This window comes from Haliotis rubra, unplaced genomic scaffold, assembly GCF_003918875.1.
Source record: "Haliotis rubra isolate DU_JTF1 unplaced genomic scaffold, ASM391887v1 Scf22, whole genome shotgun sequence".
Taxonomy (NCBI): domain Eukaryota; kingdom Metazoa; phylum Mollusca; class Gastropoda; order Lepetellida; family Haliotidae; genus Haliotis; species Haliotis rubra.
In genome coordinates, this window is record NW_025766225.1 from 2,927,572 (window position 1) to 2,947,848 (window position 20,277).

The following is a 20,277-nucleotide window of genomic DNA, read 5'->3' on the forward strand; positions in this document are numbered from 1 at the left end:
TGGGCCACCCTGACCATCACCAGGAACTGTTCTAGTGGAACCTGTCTGGGAATCTTCCTGGATTCTTGCATGATATAGATTTTGGGCCACCCTGACCATCACCAGCAACTGTTCTAGTGGAACCTGTCTGGGAATCTTCCTGGATTCTTGCATGATGTAGTTCTTGGGCCACCCTGACCATCACCAGCAACTGTTCTAGTGGAACCTGTTTGGGAATCTTCCTGGATTCTTGCATGATGTAGTTCTTGGGCCACCCTGACCATCACCAGGAACTGTTCTAGTGGAACCTGTCTGGGAATCTTCCTGGATTCTTGCATGATGTAGATCTTGGGCCACCCTGACCATAACCAGCAACTGTTCTAGTGGAACCTGTCTGGGAATCTTCCTGGATTCTTGCATGATGTAGTTCTTGGGCCACCCTGACGATCAACAGGAACTGTTCTAGTGGAACCTGTTTGGGAATCTTCCTGGATTCTTGCATGATGTAGATCTTGGGCCACCCTGACCATCACCAGGAACTGTTCTAGTGGAACCTGTCTTGGAATCTTCCTGGATACTTGCATGATGTGGATCTTGGGCCACCCTGACCATCACCAGGAACTGTTCTAGTGGAACCTGTCTGGGAATCTTTCTGGATTCTTGCATGATGTAGATATTGGGCCATCTTGACTGTCACTAGCAACTGTAGACTAACGCTTAGTCTCTGAATATATATTATTTTGATAGTAACAAACAAGCCAATTTAAATTGAAAAGGAGACCAGAGATTCAGAACCTGAGGAAATCTAAACTTGCTTTAATTAGGGCTTGGCAGTAGGGAAAATAATGTGATTGAGTTTAGTTTTATGCCACACTCAGCAATATTCCAGCTATATGGCAGTGGTCTGTAAATAATTGAGTCTGGACCAGACAATCCAGTGAACAACAGCATGAGCATCGACGTACACAATTGGGAACCGATGACAGGTGTCAACCAAGTGAGCGAGCCTGACCACCCGATCTTGTTAGTCACCTCCTACCACAAGCATGGGCTACTGAAGATCAATTCTAACCCGGATCTTCACGGGTCCGTCCAGTTACGTAAGGTTACCGTCTGTATACCATTGTGCCACTTGCACATGAGAAGAAAAGTGTGTAATCTGGTGAACCTACTTGGTTGAATAACCTTCAAGCTCGTTAATGAATGACCTCTCACCACATGCCATCTTAGCTCTAAGACTTATTGCCTGTATTTTTATCCCCGCTTGGCAATACATGCTGTTTTGGTGCCTTTTGGTAGTTTTGGGGGTATTAAACTGAAATGGACTCTTTTCCAGAGCAGAACTGTAAAACCGTCCTTCACTCCATAGATTGGTCTGGTGGTGTACTGGTGCCTTTTGGTAGTTTGGGAATTCTCAATACTCTCCTTCCACTTTTCTATATACACACCTAAATATTTCTATATACACACCTAAATATTTGACATAATCATAACTCGTAGACATAATCATGAAGAGTATTTTGCCATTCCGGGGGATATTGATGACTTTGTCTTCTTGTTATAACTGGATTATTGAACCTCACTCACTCACTCACCATGAAAATCACCTGCCCACTCACTCTAGTGGTGTTCTCTAACTACAAGTAAATGATTTCTTATTTCTCAAATGTTTTTAATATGTTTTGATGTCCCAATATATCCACACCCTGCCTTCCACCCACACAGTAAACACCACCTGATACATCACTGTCGACACAAACAGCCAAGAATTTCGATTGCCTGTTGAGAGGTCAGCAGGAAGATAGCATTTCCAAGTTATCAGCCATGTATAATGTCTTTGCGATTTGCTTCCACCACCACACCGATATATCACGGCAAGTGGACATTGGTGCCATTACCCACTCCGCCTCGCACCAAACAAAGTGGCAGCAGAAACAGTTGGATACACCCCGCAAAACCACATTATTTTGGTGTCAGCCCAGCTCCATTGCTTAATTATTTCTATGATAATCAATAATGATGGCGAGCTACTTGGCGGCAGTGGATGCAATATCTTAGTGAGGTGTTGCCCTGCGACAGAAAATAATTTCCATGCTTGATCTTGAAGCAAAGGAAACAGTTCCATCGGAATCTGAAAACTCTTAAGGTATTGCTACATCACAGGATGGTCATTCGTGACCAGAAGATAAAGGAATGGGTGTTTAATTACAAACGATGGAAAAGACAGGGAAATGTCTTTGAACATAAACACATTCTTCTTATTCTTTAAGACATAACATTAGGGGTGTTGTTTCCATACAGTTTGCAGGAGAAGGTTGAGTTTTTCTATGAAATAGAGATTTCTTTTACAAGTTTCCATCATGTTGTAGAAGTCAAACCTTCTTTTATTGAAAAGAAAATGTTAAAAGGAGTTTACAATTTTATGTCTGAAAAGTAAATTTTGGGCTGGCCATTTTTAAAAATGAAATTATTATTGAGGTAAAAGTCTTCTTCACCCACCTTATGTTTAATGATCTCTTAAGTCTGGCATTGGGACTTGGGTGGCTCGACCGCTTCCTTGGTGTAGTGGTTAGAGCGTCCGCCCGGGAGAGCGGAAGGTCGCGGGTTCGATCCCCGACCGCGTCATACCAAAAGACGTTAAAATATGGTACTAGTTGGTCCCTGTCTGGCGCTCGGCATTAATGGGTACAGCAAGGACTGGTCGGCTCGGAGTCAGTTCAATGTGTCTGAGTGGGGTATTCATGCTTCACTGCGGCATGGTATCTCAGTGGGCTAGCACTATACAACCAGCTTAAGTCTGGGCTAGTACAAGCAGCCACACACACATACACACGCATGCACGTCGTCATATGAGCGAAATATTCTCAAGCACGACGTAAAACGCAATTTCACCTCACCTCACCTCACTTGGGTGGCTCAGTTGATGCAAGTTTGATGTGCAGAGTTGCGCCCCTTGGGCATCCCAGAGATCTTGTGAGTTTGAATCCTGTTTTGTCCTGACGCTGTCTTTGGTATGTCAGCAAGTTATTGTGGGTTTCAGTAAAATGGTAAACATCGGGCCCTGCATCTCATCAGGCTTTCCTCCTATGTCATGCTGACATTCTGTGAAATATGGATACTGTTCAACATAGCCATAAACCCAACTTACTCAATTCAGTTAATGGCAGCTGCACTGTGAATGTCATGTTATTTCATTGTTAGTTGGCAAACACTCATGCAGAATAACACAATATTCAGTTAAAAAGTTTCATAAATTTAAAATATCTTCACTACATGTTCAACAATGGTCAAAGTTCAGTACTGATAAGGATGGCTAAACTAACCCCACATCGTAATCTTCTTCACAAAGTTCCTGCTCAATTTATGAATTTGAAGGAAGAAAAAGCTTAATTCCTCAGCTAATAAAATATTCTACATATAAATCTGAACTGGAATGAACCTCGCATTCTAAACAAATGTCAGTTCTTAGAGTTCCAGGAATAGTAATACTGATAATCTTCCATGTTTGAAGAATATTATAGAACAAAAACTAAACTCTTCAGTTCTTGTCACAAGTCACAAACATCTATAAATGAACACATCTTCATTCAGTTCCCCCCAATCTGGGATTTGTAAATTCTGGAAAGAATTATTTTTTAGATTTGAATTACATTTCTTTTAGATAAAATTTTCTTCACATCAAGTGACTTACAAAGTTGATATATTCATGATGATGTCACAAGTGAAAATGTCAATATTTTAAGATCGCAATGTGGCATACATTCACAAAAAAGGCAAATGTCATATATATTTTGTATGTTTTTTGCATGACGTTCAAGGTCTTTCTCAGAAAAAGTCATATCACTGAGGTAGAATAAAAGTAGTTCTGGCACTTGAGCGAAATATCTTTTTTTAAATTTTCAGATATAGTATTTCATCATTAAATATATAAAAAAGTGTTGTTAGTTTGGCGGGAATCAGCAGATCTGGACATACTCTGGAACATAATGAATACTTTGTGGATGTGAATGTTGAAGTGCTTCCTCCAGGGAGAATCTGAGAGCTGGATTCATCATAAAGTAGATGAATTCATCTCAGGATTCCCATATATCATGTTCTATCTAATTAGTTCTCTCTCCATCATTGCCAGTTTCAATATATTCTGTTTTTGTCTCACTGAAGCAGTGGTTTGCAGGCCAGGAAATCCTATATGAGTGTTGTCATTTTGTGCGAGAGGTTTTTGTCTTTCTTGAAGAGACGGTGCTAATTGAGTTGTGCTTGTAAACCCAACAGTACGTAGTACAGTGTTGACGTCCTTGAGCATGCCAGGATCTGCTTATTGTGGTGTGCCAGGATCTGCTGTTACTGGCATCCTCTGATCTTTGGTCTGTCAACTAAAAGGAAAGGTTGTCATTGATCAGATATTCTGGTATAGACATATTGACTCAAATGTATCATAAAGTCTTAATTTATCAACTGATGAATTTTTTTATTATTCTCTATGTGTATACATAATAACAGCCTTTACACACATCTGTAATTACTCAACTTAATGCTAAGTATATTTTGGGGGATTTAAGTTTGAATGAGACACAGAGTGATGATAGAGAAAGGTTGTTTGAATCTAAGTCTTCTTTCACATAAACAGACTTGACTTCTCGGGGACCTTTGTCTCACCTTATGTCTTCTGATATTTCCGGTATCAGCCCTCATTAATAAAAGTTTAAAATATTCCAAATGCTATGTTAAGAGTTAGATTCTATTTATCATCCAAAAATAATGTTTCCAACTTTATTCAGTCGGTAAACAGCTATGTCCAGTGTCTTGAGTGTTTAAAATACTACTGACCAGGGCCTAGATTATCGAAGCGCTCCTAGTGTTAACATGGTTGTACGTGCTATACATTAACATTAACTTACGACTATCTTAGTGCTAAGAGAGCTTCGGAAATCTAGGCCCTGCTAGTGACAGGGAGATTAGTAATGTCGTTTGACTGTGATGTCATGGTAACTGATGATGTCACAATGGGCTGCAATGCATTGTGATGCAGTTACATTAAACTACATATCTCCTGGCAGCTTTTGTTTCATCTCACTGAGGGATATTCTTTGTGGAAGTAATTTTGTGGAAAATGGATATATGTGTTGTGTCCCTGTTGTCTAGACTAGGGGATTTTATGACCCTTCACTCACTTGCTACAGCTGAAGACACAACTCAATGTGTGAACATGTCTATTTGAGGTGTTAAACTCGGTGTCCTATTTAAGTATCTATGTTGTTTCATACTAAGTATTGTGTTATTTCCTAAAAATAGTAGAATGGAGATCAATTCTGGACGTGAATCTCCTCAAGGACTTAGGTTTGGTATGCTGGGAACACATTTAACTAGAAATCCTCATTGGGAGACAAGGTTGGGAGACACAGTGACACTCAGCAGCTGTTTCATGAAGGGTAACAGACTAGTCATTGATCACAGTTGGATAAGGGTCAGAGTTGTTAGGTGACCAAATGTAATGAAAATAATGACCTACCCATCTTTGGATGCCATTCCCCAAGTACAGGTAAATGTTTCCTGACTCACGCAGAAGGGCACAAAAGCTTACAGTATGTTATCTGGAAGTATCCATGGTTACATGACTCTTTCCCAGTACGTGTATTATTTTGCAACAATCTAACCCTAGAGACTGCCAAATATTTGGTTGACCCTCCCTGATTCCTGACCCAGTCACACCTTTCATAAATGGTGAATCCCAAATATTGCTTATTCATTAATCCTGTCAAACCTTTCTCATTTCATTTTATTCTTACAAGAGAAACCCCACCCCCACCCCCAACTTTTCACCAAATTCTTATAAGATCTTGAACAGAGTAATAGTTGTTCCGACTCGTTTATAACATAACAATTGTTCAACCAAATACGCTGACAATGCATAAATGAATCGGATCGGACCACCTGTCTACTACAGGAATTAGTTGCAGGGAAAGATTACTGTCTAGACATAAACAACTGACACTAGATAGTCCAGGTCTGGCTTAAAATAAAGGATTTTCTTGTTTCATCAATTCAAATCGGAAACTATGTGATAAAAATCTTGACAGGTAGGATTGTGTATCACAACGAGTCTAGACATTTTTATTTTGTGGTAACAGAATATAAGAACACTTGAGAATCACTTGTAGAGGGCAGCGTTTTGATACATCTCTTGCAAGGTCTGTGTTTTAGTACTGGACTAAAATAACCCTTAGAGATTGTTCTGTACAGGAGGACCCTTATCACTGAGGGGATGCTATTTTGAAATTTCTGTGAAAGTCCAGCCGCCCTGTGCACTGTGTTTGTGCTGATCTCACAGTTTTGCGGATTAACATTCATCAGTTTGAAGCAGTACGTGTGTTTGCATATAGTGGAAGGTATAAATGTTGGAAGATCTCTAATACCATTTCAACCAGAAATAGGGGCGGTGGGGTAGTCTAGTGTTTAAAGCGTTGGCTCGTCACGCCGAAGACCCGGGTTTGAATCCCCACATGGGTACATTGTGTGAAGCCCATTTCTGGTGTCCCCCGCCATGATGTTGCTGGAATATTGCTAAAAGCGGCGTAAAACCAAACTCAGTCGGTCAGTCAGTCAACCAAAATTAAATCACCTTCGTTGCGCTTAATGTTGTTTAATGAATCCTAACAACATTACTCGAGCTTGTAAATATTTGAGTCAACACAAATCAGTCACTCAAAAATCAAAAGCAATAATTGATTCAGTTTGCACAAAAAGTAGTCCCATGTAGATGAAGGAACCTATGTCGTTTTAATGGAAATTGGCTATTGAATAAAATTCACTTAAGATCTTTGCAGAGTTGCCTCCCTTGGGCACAACAGAAACCTATGATCCTGGGTTCAAACCTTGGTTCAGTCCAATTTTGTTTCTAGGTTTGATTCCTCTGTACCCATCCTCATGTGTTTGACCAAAATGTTAAACTTTTGATACAAGCATCACTTCTGTCTTTCCTCCACAATCAAACCGACCCCCTCACTCATGCTGTTCTAAGTGAGCTTTTGTTCAAAGTTGTGTTAAACCAACTCACTATCTTTGCCATTAATCTCCAAGCAGTTGATGTTACACTTTTTGTCAACAATACAGTTTATATAGGCAGCATTAGCATTTACTAGTTACAATCTTGTGTGTTGGGAACAATGTCTTGTCTTAATCGTAATTTCTTTTAAACTGATGTACACTGTGTCTCAGCATCACATTGCTAGAAACATCCTTTTTTTGGAAACTGTATGGATTTAGTACATCCCCAGCAGCCTGTGCCGGTCAACTTGGCAAGGGATGTAACTTAACGGTCAGATGGTCAGACTTGGTGGGCTGGTTGCAGGTGTGTCGTCGTCCTCCGATGAAGTATGGCGATGCTCATAATATCAGTCACTAGATCGTCTGGGAAGGCCCTGATTGTTTATAGGCAACCATGATATGGCTGGAATATTTTGGAGTGATCATTACTGAACAAGACTGACTGAAACATATTTCAGCTGTACTGCAGTTTGTGTCAGTAAGGGAGAAGTCCCTTGACTGAAGTCTATATGACTACAGTGTTTCAAATGGAGTCGAACCAGACATATCCATTCTTGGCTCCATGTTCTTGGAGATATTTCATGAATGCTTCCAGAAATTCCTGAGTTTCAATTTGCTAGAGCTATATATTTGTTAAATATATTGCATTTGCCAAAATAAGCTCCTATTTAGTTAGAGACTTCATGGTGGGTGGATACTTATTAAACTGTGCCTAAATTTGTTGTCGATGATCTGGCAGAAGTAAACAAACTTTGTTCAAACATTGATAAAGCTAAACTGTGGGGTTTTTTGCTAATATATGTAAGGCAAACTAAGAGCTATATTGAATACAGTATTAGTTGACTCTATGAAGTCTTTTATGAATGCTTCTGGCTAAGCCCATTAGTGCTTAGTGGGTAAGGGCATGTGATACATTATATACAGTATGTGTTAACTCATTGAAATATTTTATGAGTGCTTCTGTCTAAACCAAGTTTTCTCAATGGGCCATGTGAGGTGAAGTGAAATGGGGTTTAACGTCACACTTAAGAATATTTGGCTCATATGACAACATGCATGTGTATGTATTTGTGGCTGCTTGTACAAGCCCAGACTTAAGCCGTTTTTTATAGTGCTAGCACACTAAGATACCATATGCCACAGTTAAGCATGAATACTACTCAGACACATTATACTCACTCCGAGCCGACCAGTACCATATTTAAACGTCTTTTGGTATGATGCGTCCGAGGATCAAACCCGCGACCTTCCGCTGTCGGGGGGATGCTCTAACCACTGCACCACGGAGGCGATCGCCAGTGCATGTAAGACATTGATCACAGTAGTGCATGTAAGACATTGATCACAGTATGAGGTGTAACAGTGGAGTATTTTATGAGTGCTTCTAGCTAAACCAAGTTTTTCTCAATGGGCCAGTACGTTAGACATTGAAGACAGTATGAGGTGTAACAGTGGAGTATTTTATGAGTGCTTCTAGCTAAACCAAGTTTTTCTCAATGGGCCAGTACGTTAGACATTGAGGACAGTATGAGGTGTAACAGTGGAGTATTTTATGAGTGCTTCTAGCTAAACCAATGTTTTCTTATTGGGCAAGTGCATGTAAGACATTGATCACAGTATGAAGTGTAACAATGAAGTATTTTATGAGAGCTTCTAGCTAAGATACTGTTTGCTGTTCTAGGTGCTCCACTTGCTGCAGGACTCCTCCGACACCTATGCATCAGAATGTAATGAATTGAAACAGCTGCTGCACCAACCACACCTAATGGTGAGTACACAGCCAATCACAGGCAGCCATAGTTTGATTGACAGATACCTTTATCCAATCACACAGAGTTTCAAAATGATTGACATTCACACATATCAAAGACTCAATTTGTGGATAACAATTTCATATTATTCTGTAATAGCTTCCCAATCACTGTCTTCAGGGAGACGTGGCAATCAAAACCATCAACTGTATCAGCGAAGTAGGGAGAACGATTTTATGGTATAATACAGAAATTGTTATCCGTAAAATGTGTCTACTTTGTCATCCATCAACTTCCAAGAAATGCTGATTAAGCACTTCTTGCAAACATATGACTCAGAGAGTGTCTGGGACAGACTATAATGGAACACGCTACAATAAGGATGGCCATGCTGCCGGGTGTGTTAAAACAAATGGATCTTGTTTGCGCAGTGCTTTCTTTTCAGAAATAAGTTCCTGAGCTTCTTTGACACATCTCTGACTTCTTGTATTTATGGGGCGGTGAGGTAGCCAAGTGATGAAAGTGTTGGCTCATCACGCCGAAGACAAGGGGTTGATTCCCACATGAGTACATTGTGTCAATTCATGGTGTCCTCCTGCCATGATGCTGGAGAATTGATAAAAGCTCTCTGAAACCTTACTCATTCACTTGAGGACATGTGGTAGCCTTGTGGTTGAAGCGTTCGCTCGTCATGCCAAAAACACAGGTTCGATTCCCACATGGGTACAATGTGTGAAGCCCATTTCTGGTGTCCCCTCCCGTGATATTGCTGGAATATTGCTAAAAGCGGTGTAAAACCAAACTCACTCACTGACTTACTCATTCACTCACTCTCATACTCTGTGTTCTTGACTGACTGTCTGCATGTATGTGCCTATAGATTCAGTAGCATTCTGAAATTTTGCAAATGATTTCAGTTAAACTTGGGTTTCTTTTAAGTCTCATGTTAGTTTAATTAGTTTTACAGATTTCACAGAAGTCTAACCTAAATTTGAAAATTTATTGATACATGATAAAAATCTGTTTTCCATTTATAATATGTCTTAGATTGGGAGAAATTAATTTCAAATCCATGTGGATTACATTCTTTTTGTTTTCGTTTTTCCTCTTGCCATATCCATATTTACATATTTACAATATATGCTAGAAAATTTGAAAACAAAATACAGTAATTTTCTCCTTGATCAGTTTTTCTCTGTGCAGTCAGGCTTGTGTTTGTAAGACAACTGATTACAGTGTCTAGAGACCACTGAGGGGTGTGTGTATAGAATTAGTGGTAGGATAACAACACTTGAACAAGACACACATAAGATGAGTGGTACAGCTAGTATCACCTCCAGCACGCGATTGAAACATTCCTCACACCTGCTTCCCACTGTAATTTCTCTTCTACATGAAACATTCATTGTTTGACGAGTAGCCTGCAGCCCAGCTGTACACACACCACAAGTCAGTTGTGTCAAGTAGGAGAGTAAGCTGTTGATATCGACCAGCTAAAGTGTTTGTAAGACAACTGATTACAGAGTGTCTGGAGCCCACTGAGGGATGTGTGTATGGAATTAGTGGTAAGGATACCAACACCTGAACGAGACATACATGACATTAGTGCTACGGCTAGTATCACCAGCAGCATGCGATAGCAAGATTAGTGGTAGGAAAGCAGCTCCTGTTCGCGACGCAATCGTAAATCGTTCTGGCATCATGCCCCATGTGATTAGCATGGGTTGATGCTTCCAGACACTGAGAAATGTTGCTTATCAGAAATCGGCCATGAAGGTTCCAATTCTACAGACAGTCGACTGTTGTCATCTTTATATTTTTGTTGTCAAGAACAGCCAACCAATGTTCACATTGTGTGATATATTGTCATATCAATCTATTTTTGACAACATTCAGGGTATTAGTGTTGTTCATGCTGGTTTTGACAATGGACAATTTGTTGTATACAAACCTGACAAAATATCCCTTGAAAATGTCACCCCTGTGGGGATTTAAGTAGTGTTGAAGGTGAAAACAGACAAGGGGCACAGCTGCCCCAGGCAACAGAAGATCAATTCTGTATACAGAGTTGTGTCCCTTAGGATTGCCAGAAACTTTGGGTCATGTGACAGAGTAATCTGTCTTACAGACCCTGAAACATATATACCTAACACAGCCCATGCAAGTCTAGAATATGTGGCAAGATTACCACAGTTTCCGGCTGGAAGTCAAGAAAGTCTGTGGGCGCTTTTTTATTATACTTTATTAACATTATTTTGAATCCATTTTCTTCTGTAAAATATGTTCATTTCGAAGACCAGATGTTAGTCTAGGGTCAACCGGCACTATATCCATTGCTGGGGGATTTGGCAAACATGGTAGACGTCAAACACCATCATCACTTCAGGCTCTTGTCCACATTAAGCCAACATGTTATGATGATACTGCAGTTATGTTCAAAGGTGGGTATAACTAAGCTCACTCAAAACTATAAATGGTCAAGTTGTTACACACATGATTGGTCAGTGGATCATTCCTCTTGCAGTCAGCCATATCTTTGACCATAATGATATCACCAGAATAATTCTCACCCTGACGTGACATTCACTTCTGACCTTGAAGATAATTGAAATTGCTGTAAAGGTCAAAGCCGAGTTTTAGAAGACACCGAAATTCCTGAAATTGAGAAAAGCCAAGATCGATTCAACTTTAGCTCAAATCTCATAAATGATTGTTCTTACAAGATACAAGACGAAATATCAACCCAGCTTACATTTATTGCAGGTAACTCACATCCATGCCGGTGAGGGGCAGTGGGGTAGCCTAGTGGCTAAAGCGTTCTCTCGTCACGCCGAAGACCCGGGTTCGATTCACCACATGGGTAAAATGTGTGAAACCCATTTCTGGTGTCTCCCGACGTGATATTGCTGGAATATTGCTAAAAGCGGCGTAAAACTAAACTCACTCACTCACTCCAAGCCAGTGCAGTATGGTTGCTTGGTCTGGTTGTCCAATGTTGACCACAGTAGCCATGTAACTGTGAGCGAATAATGTGCAACACAAAACATTCGACAGAGCTTATATATGAAATATGGGTCTCAATTGAACCAATGCTGTATGTAAACTTACAATCTCAGTTATTTTACAAACCCATTATACCCCGGTATCTGCATTATGCCGCTCATTGTTAACAGTGAATCGTGAATGTTCCCTCACAACTGTGGAAAAAGAATGAATAGTTTATGTGCGTGTTCTGTAACCAGCAAGATGTATGGATCAGTAAAATTTTCATTTGGCTTTAAGCTTGGAAGAGTTGTCTCCCTTACTTCAAGATAATCAATGGTTTTCTAGGCGAGATTCATACATCTTTGTAGAAGTAGAGAGTACTTAGAACTGTGGGGCAGTAAAGGGCCATAACTCCTGTTGCTTTGGGTGCATTGGTCTGCTTTGACTGGAAGAGGTGGCCTGAGCACATGATTCTACTGTCATCTTCATATTCTTCTTCTCGTTTTTCAATACTTTTAAAGTTTTAAAATGTGCATAATTATGCATTGTAGATTTGTTAATACTGTCCTCAGTGTGTTTTGTATCTAACAGGAAGTGTTGACTTTCATATAAGATCAGTTTTTATGTCCTTGATTTTCAAAATTTTGATACTGCATATTTGCAAGTTACAGGAACATGATACATGAGGTTACAGGTACTGATGGATTTATTAATTCTTGTTATAATGAATTCATGCATTAATTAATCAGTATTTATTTCTTTAATCTCAAATAAGGCATTAAGTGACAGTAACGTCACAAGTTGATGACAGCCTTTCAGGAATGTGAGTGAGTATAGTTTTACGCTGCTTCGAATAATATTATAGCAATATCAGTAGTGGGTTTCCCACATTGTACCCATGTGGGGAATCGAACCCAGGTCATCGGCGTGATGAGCTAACACTTTAACCACTAGGCTACTTAACCGCCCCTTCAGGAATGTGTATAGTCTATATGTGTTGGGGATTGCAGTGTGCCTCCCCTTCCCACACACATTTCCCTCCCAGTCCTCCTGTCTCTCTCAATTTCCCCCCATGTCTGTTCGCCTAGTCTGTATTTGTTCACTTGATGGCTTGGATAATAGCTTCAGTCCCAAGGGTACCATGTCACTGGATGAAGAAGATAGTTTTGTAACATTTAGCGTCATTAAGAGTGGACTCCTGGTCTGGAATACTTCAATGTGTCAGACCCAGTTTGACAGAAATAGTCACTAAAACTCAGCTCGCTCCCAACCTTGCAGCAACTGGCTACTATTGGTGTTACAACTATTGATACTATCGACCAAAACTAGACCAAGTAGCTTTCAACTAATCCTATTGCCTTTCTTGGGAAAAACATACCCTCCAACACCCGTCCCTGTCTAGTTGGACATCTATTTTAATCTAACATCTATGAACAATTAAAACTTATAGTTTTTTAAAATCCTGATATTACTGGCTGATGATATTTTTTTTCTCCACTCCTCTCTGTTACTCTCCACTCCTCTCTGTTACTCTTGGTTTTCAAGAGTATGGTTCAGACTAATGACGTCTGCAGTCACTATCTGTTTTGACTGGGACAGCGCCCCCTGGTGACCTACTCACTTGTAACCTTTTCGCCAGTGGGAATATCGTGTTCAACTCCAACCTTCCGATCATTACACCAATTGTTGTGTTAATGATTGTGCGGTAAAACTGTCAACTGTTCCTTGTGAGCTACAGAATGTGCATTGTCAGAATGAGTCTGGGTTTATTGTTAGTAGAATTTGATATAGTACAAGTTATGAAAACATTTCTATAGTGCTTTGCACCAATGTCTGAACATATACTACTCACACTTTGCTAAGGATCACAAAAATTCACAACTTTACTTAAACATAGATTTATAATTTGAAATTCTATCCATTTAAAATTGGATAAATAATAATATGGTAAGCCCTCTTTAGGCAAGCAACCACTTTAATCTAACCATATGCACTTGATACATGAGTAACCATAAAAATGGTTTTCATGGCGCCAATCAACCATTTTGCAAATCATGGAACGAGTGATTGACAAATAAACAACACATGTCAATAGCAGGTTTATGATCCACAAGATGCAATGACATACTGAAACCTAGGATCCATGCTTACAACAAGCTAAGGTATTTAAACCAAATTTGACCCCACATTATAGTTTTTTGTTGAATCGATGATTTGATCCTTATCAAAGTGTGAATAGTATATATCTCCAATCCTCTCTTGTTACTCTCCGCTCCACTCCTTCCTCCACTCCCTCTGCTACTCTCCATCCTTTCCTCCTTCCTCTCCGTTCTCTCCATTCCTCTGGTGTTCTCTCCCTTCTGAGCCCTCCTTTCTCTTTCCACTCCTCTGTCCCTCTCGCCTCCTCCACTCCTCTCTCTCCAGATTCCTCTCTGTGATAAAACAAACAAGGTTTGCTCCTTTCCTCTTCTCCTCTAGTTCCACTTTCTGTGCCCATCATTGTTACTCCGTTCTTTCCCTCCTCTCTCCATGCCGCCACGTTTTTCCTCTCCATGTTACTCCTCCATTTTCTCCTCTTCTCCGTTTCCTCCTCCCCACTTCTGTTACTCTCCACTCCTCTCTCTCTACTCTCCACTTCCTCTCTGTTCCCACTCCTCTGCTCCTCCATTCCCTCTCTGTTCTCTTCCTCTGTGTGTCTCCTTACTCCTCTCATTCTATTCCTCTTCCTCTCCACTCCTCTCTCTGTTGCTCCTCCACTCCTCTCTGTTCCTCCGGCCCTCTCTCTACTCTCCTCTTCTCTCTGTTACTTCCCACTCCTCTCCTGCTCTCCTCCTCTCTTCTACTCTGTCCCTCCTATTACATTCCCTCCTCTCTGCTCTGCTCCTCTCTGTTTCCTCACTCCTCTCTGTTACTTCCGCTCCCTCTCTCTTACTCCTCCTCCTTCCCTCTCTCCCACTCCTCTCCGTTACTTCCACTCCTCTCCCTCTACTTCACTCCTCTCTGTTACTTTCCACTCCTCCTGCTACTCCTCCTCCTCTCTGCTACTCTCCTCCTCCTCTGTTACTCTCCGCATCTCTCTCCATTCTCCTCTCCTACTCTCCTCCTCTCTGTTCCTCCGCTTCCTCTCTGCTACTTCCTCATCCTCTCTGTGCTCTCCCACTCCTCTGTGTTACTCTCACTCCTCCTCTCTGGTCCTCTCCCTCCAGCTCTGTTACTCCTCCACTCCTCTCTGTTGCTCCCACTCCTCTCTGTTACTCTCCCACTCCTCTGTTACTCTCCTCCTCTCTGTTGCCTTCCTCTCTCTCACTCCTCTCTCCTACTTTTTCTCCACTCCTCTATGTTACTCCACTCCTCTCTCTCTCTCCTCTCTCCCTCTGTGTTACTCTCCACTCCTCTGTTACCTCCTCTCCCTCTCTGCCTCCTCCTCTCCATTACCTCCACTCCTCTCCGTTACTTTCCTCCTCTCCACTCCTCTCCTCTTACTCTCCACTCCTCTGCCATCTCTTTCTCTCCACTCCTCTCCACTCCCTCTCCTCTGTTACTCCATTCCTCCATAATCCTCTGTCTCCTCCTCCCTCACCTCCTCTCTCCTCTCCACTCCTCTCCGCTACTCTCCACTCCTCCTCCTACTCTCCACTCTCTCCCCCATTTCTCCACTCTCTGCTACTCTCCACTCCTCTCTGTTACTCTCCACCCCTCTCTGGCTCTCTCCTACTCCTCCTCTCTGTTACTCTCCACTCCTCTCCTGTTACTCTCCATCTCCTCCTCTGTTACTCTCCTCTCCTCTCTCTCTCCACTCTCTGTTACTCTCCACTCCTCTCTTGTTACTCCACTCCTCTCTGCTCTTCCTCTCCACTCCTCTATTCTCCTCTCCTGTTTACTCTCCACTCCTCTCTGTTACTCTCTCCTCCTCCTCTGTTACTCTCCACTCCTCTCTGTTCTTCCTCTCCTCTCTGTTACTCCTCTCTCTCCTCTGTTGTTGCTCTCCTCTCCTCTGTGTTACTCTCCACTCCTCTCTGTTACTCTCCACCTCTCCTCTGCTACTCTCTTCTCCTCTCTGTTACTCTCCACTCCTCTCTCTCTCTCCTCCCTCTCCTCCTCTGTTACTCTCCCTCCTCTCTGCTACTCTCCTCCTCCTCTCTGTTACCTCCTCCTGTCTTCTCCTCTCTTCTCTACTCTACTCCATTCATTTCTGTCCAAATGAAGAAAAAATCCATTCACTCATCCACTTCCCCGATGTCATTGATATTAAATTATTGATTACAACTTTTAGCGAGTGTCCTTATAGGCAGAATGCAACATGGTTTGACTGATTGTCTTGTAGATAAAAATACTATAATCCTTGCAACTAATTTCACTTTTTCAACCCAAAATGCATTTCAATGATCAATCTATTTGTCACCTCTAATTCTTGTTTTATCTCAAGGGAAATAGCAACAGAGCTGTTGAGGAGGTAATTTGTTTTTTAGTGAATTAGGAAATGGAAGAGCATGATGGCCTTCACCTTTGAGAGGTCATCATTTATCCGTCCAATTAAGAATGAAGTAAATGCCCTGGAGCAGAAGGGACTGATCATTGAACCAGAAAACGAACTGTTTGACTGGAGGTAGGAGCGTCGCTATAAACCGTTCCACTTAAAAGTGTTCCCAAACAGAATTGAGATGGTATTCTTGGCGCGATGAAGTTTACCATAAATCCTGGAATAAATTGCATGGTTTGAATAAACATCTCATTTAGTGAGTTATCGGCGCAAGAGGAGTTTACTGATGAAATGCTTCATGGGTCTAACTTCTGAACAACTTTCGCCAAAATAGAACCGGGAGATTTATTGTATAAAATTCAGGAAAAGAATCTTTGTCGTTTCCAAAATGGTCTCCACGGCACTTTCCTACCCGCAGTTCCTTGCAGTCAACCAGATTCCTAGGATCTGAAGCTGTGAAAATCACATCTCACACTTTCTTTTCAACATCAATTTTCCATCTATTTCAATTTGGAAAATCTTAACTTTAAGATAAACACATGTCATCAAATATACCATTAAGAAAAAGTAGGGGATATTCCATTTTGTGAGCATACCACCAGCCAATGCCAATACATATGAGAAAAAGTAATATATATCCATGCAGATGAAACATTTCCAAAGGTATGGAATAAATTGTCATATTTTCCTTAATTTCTCTTCATCATCTGTTTCCTCCTTGGCTTCATCATTTGCATTTTATCAATCTTGTAAATCCAATATCCCCTACTTTTTTTGAATGGTATAGTTAATTGACAAAATATCCTAAAACCTTGAAACAGCCATTTCCATTTCCTGGCTGTCATCAGAGCTCTTTGGCTTTGATAGTGATACATGTTGGTGATGTATGACTTTGACGTCATACACTTCACTTTCGCAGCAGTTGTTGGATATTGTTTAGCCATGCAAAAATTATATGTGAGGTTTAGTGAAACACTTGCGTTGGGCCAGTCTGCACCAATTTTAGCCTTAAATTGTTTCTTTACAAAAGAAGATAACATATTTGTTTGTTGTATAATATCACAGTCAGCAATATTCCAGCTATATGGCGGCAGTCTGTAAATAATGGAATCTGGACCAGACAATCCAGTGATCAACATCAAGAGCATCGAGTTATGCAACTCGGACACAATGACACGTGTCAACCAGATCAGCGAGCCTGACAACTAGATCCTGTTAGTAACCTCTTAAGACAAATATTGGTTGCTGAAGACCAATTCTAACCCAGATCTTCATGGGTAAAGAAGATTACAATTTGGTCTTGTAATGTGCAAATTTGTCTGTGGTACTGGTGTAACATACAGTGTTGTTTCTACAGGATATATCACGTGAGAAGTGATGCTTACAAGATGAAACTGATGATTGATGTTGGATGATGAGTAAAATCTCTGTATGACATATAAAATATTTCTACTCATGTTGATGTGCATCAAGGTCATATGACAGTCATTGTTCAAATCAACTGGAAAGATTCTTTGTAAAGTATTAAATCAGAATGATCATTATCTGTTTCGTTAAGTACAGACTGCCAGCATATAGCTGGAATATTGTAGATTGTGGTATTAAACAATCACTCACTCACTCAGCTGGTAAAATCATGTACACTGAGCAGTGAACACATAGAAGTAATATTATTTTTAATTATCACTGCATACGTGGTAATCTAGCCCTTGATACTGAAGAAGCTTCCTTTGTCCTAAGCTATTAACCCCATTCTTTTTTGGAACAAAACCTTGCTGTTTATTGGAGAATTTATGGTAAGGTAGATTTTCAGTGGCCAGTGCTTGTCTGTTTGTTCAATCGGCTCAATCAGGCTGCGAGTGGTCTTGATTCTATGGTGGTTGTACCTTCCTGGTGTGGATACCACTCACGGTAGGGCAGATTGATGGGATAGCATGCCTTTGCTACATTCACAAAAATCGGGGACCATTTTTTGCCAATTTGATGGTATGTTATAGTGACAAGCCAACCATGTTGTATAGTTTTGATTGACAGAAGGTGTTCGAGAACTTGTTTGACCCTAGGGTTGCATATTGCCTTGTGGTGAAGGCGCCACAACAGTTCTGCACACTTGTGTAGGATATATATTGGAGGGGACCTTAGGTTCCTGATTTTCCCTGTATATAGTACTTAGTCTCGTGTCATGTGGGTTCTGACTCACTCACTCACGCTGACCTGACATAAACCCACTTATTTATCCACCCTTTATTTACTCAAACTTAGACCACTAAAACACACCAGCCTCACACCCACTTACTCCCTGATCCACCCACCCACTCACACACACTTTTGTCCTTATTGGTAAAGTTTGCATAAACCATACTGATTCATTCTCTCACTTCTTATATTAATTTTGTTTTATTATAAAAATCATCACTTGGATATTTTTTTATAAACTTGAAATAATCTAAGTATTTTTTGCCTGTCATATCGTTGTGGTGTTAAACTCACTCACTCACTCACTCACTCACTCACTCACTCACTCACTCACTCACTCACTCACTCACTCACTTGGATTCAAACAATCAGTCAGTACCCTTCATAAAAAATATCAATCTAAATCAAACAATAAGACCACACTATCAGGGAGTAAAACATGGGAATGCATCAAAATCACGAGCTCATTTTGTGGTGTTGTCTTTTTACTGACAAAGCAAAAAAACAGTGTTATTGCCTCCAGAGATCAGCCATTGAAGGGCTTCATTGATCAGTTCTCCAGATTCCTGGCAGACTGAAATCTTCACACATGATCCTTATATCATTGAAATTACAGTAATCCACACATGTACTTCAGCCCAGAATATCCATATTTAAATAAGCGTGTGTTTTGCACCACCCTAGTTGTCTAGACGGAGTTGTTTGTGTTGTCTAGACAGAGTTGTTTGTGTTGTCTAGACGGAGTTGTTTTGTGTTGTTTAGACGGAGTTGTTTGTGTTGTCTAGATGGAGTTGTTTGTGTTGTCTAGACGGAGTTGTTTGTGTTGTCGATCTCAGTAAAGTGAGGTCTTCACTGTTGTCCACTAAACAAGGGTCTGAGGACAACTCATGACAGGTCATATCTGAATGACCTTCCATCCGACCAATCAGAGGATTTCTCACCAGAAAGTGACTGGCAAAATGTGTGTTTATTGTTTATGCAACCTTGAAATGTTTGACACTGGGTTTTCAGAAAGAAGTTACAGTCAGTCTAACTGATTCACATCAATGGGACAAACATTTGAAATGGGAGAGAATTTCCATCACCTATTCGAAATACTGCGTACAATCTCGACCATCTATTTGAAATTTCAGAAATCCTGTTTTGTTCAGTTTTCAGTTTTGAATCAATATTTGTCAAACCATTTTCTCAAATGGAAGTCACCCATTTGAAACTAGGGCTGTACATCTTGAGGGATCTGCTGTGAATTAAATACAAGCACCCTGTAAAGTTATACCACGATATGAGCAGCCTGTGGTTAGTAAGCATGTATCATCAGGAACCCTTCTCTTGTGGCGCTGGTTAAATGCCCTGGGCACAACTTGATTGATTTTGCTTCTTGTATTGTTAGCCAGTTGAGTTGAGTCTCACAGTTTGACAGACCTCCATACAGCTCAACCTGGACACAGGATACGTAGCATGGAGACAACTTACACGGGTATTCACCGACCATTTTCTACTGCTGGATTTGCTGACAATATTTGCTTGAGGCATGGTTTTTGTGGGGGTGGGTAGCCGTGTGGTTAAATTGTTGGTTTGCTGCACTTGATACCCGAGTTTGATTCTGTTGGTCAAGTACACCTGCTGTGCTCGAGTTAAGGTGGTGGTATGTTTGGGTAGCCTTGTGGCACAAGGTCTTCTCATGGGGTATGTTATCCAGATAAGATAGTGAGGTTAATGTAACTGTAGGGCTTTGTGTGTGTGTGTGTGTGTGTGTGTGTGTGTGTGTGTGTGTGTGTGTGTGTGTGTGTGTGTGTGTGTGTGTGTGTGTGTGTGTGTGTGTGTGTGTGTGTGTGTGTGTGT

General features: G+C 40.8%; 1 protein-coding gene across 1 annotated transcript in view; it reads left to right on the plus strand.

The window, feature by feature from the left end:
- The window catches only part of LOC124277313 (peripheral plasma membrane protein CASK-like), a 400,363-nt gene that overhangs the window by 305,566 nt on the left and 74,520 nt on the right, over positions 1-20,277 (plus strand). Inside the window, 1 exon segment of the mRNA XM_046712965.1 lies at positions 8,705-8,791. Coding sequence (XP_046568921.1) covers positions 8,705-8,791 — 87 coding nt within the window.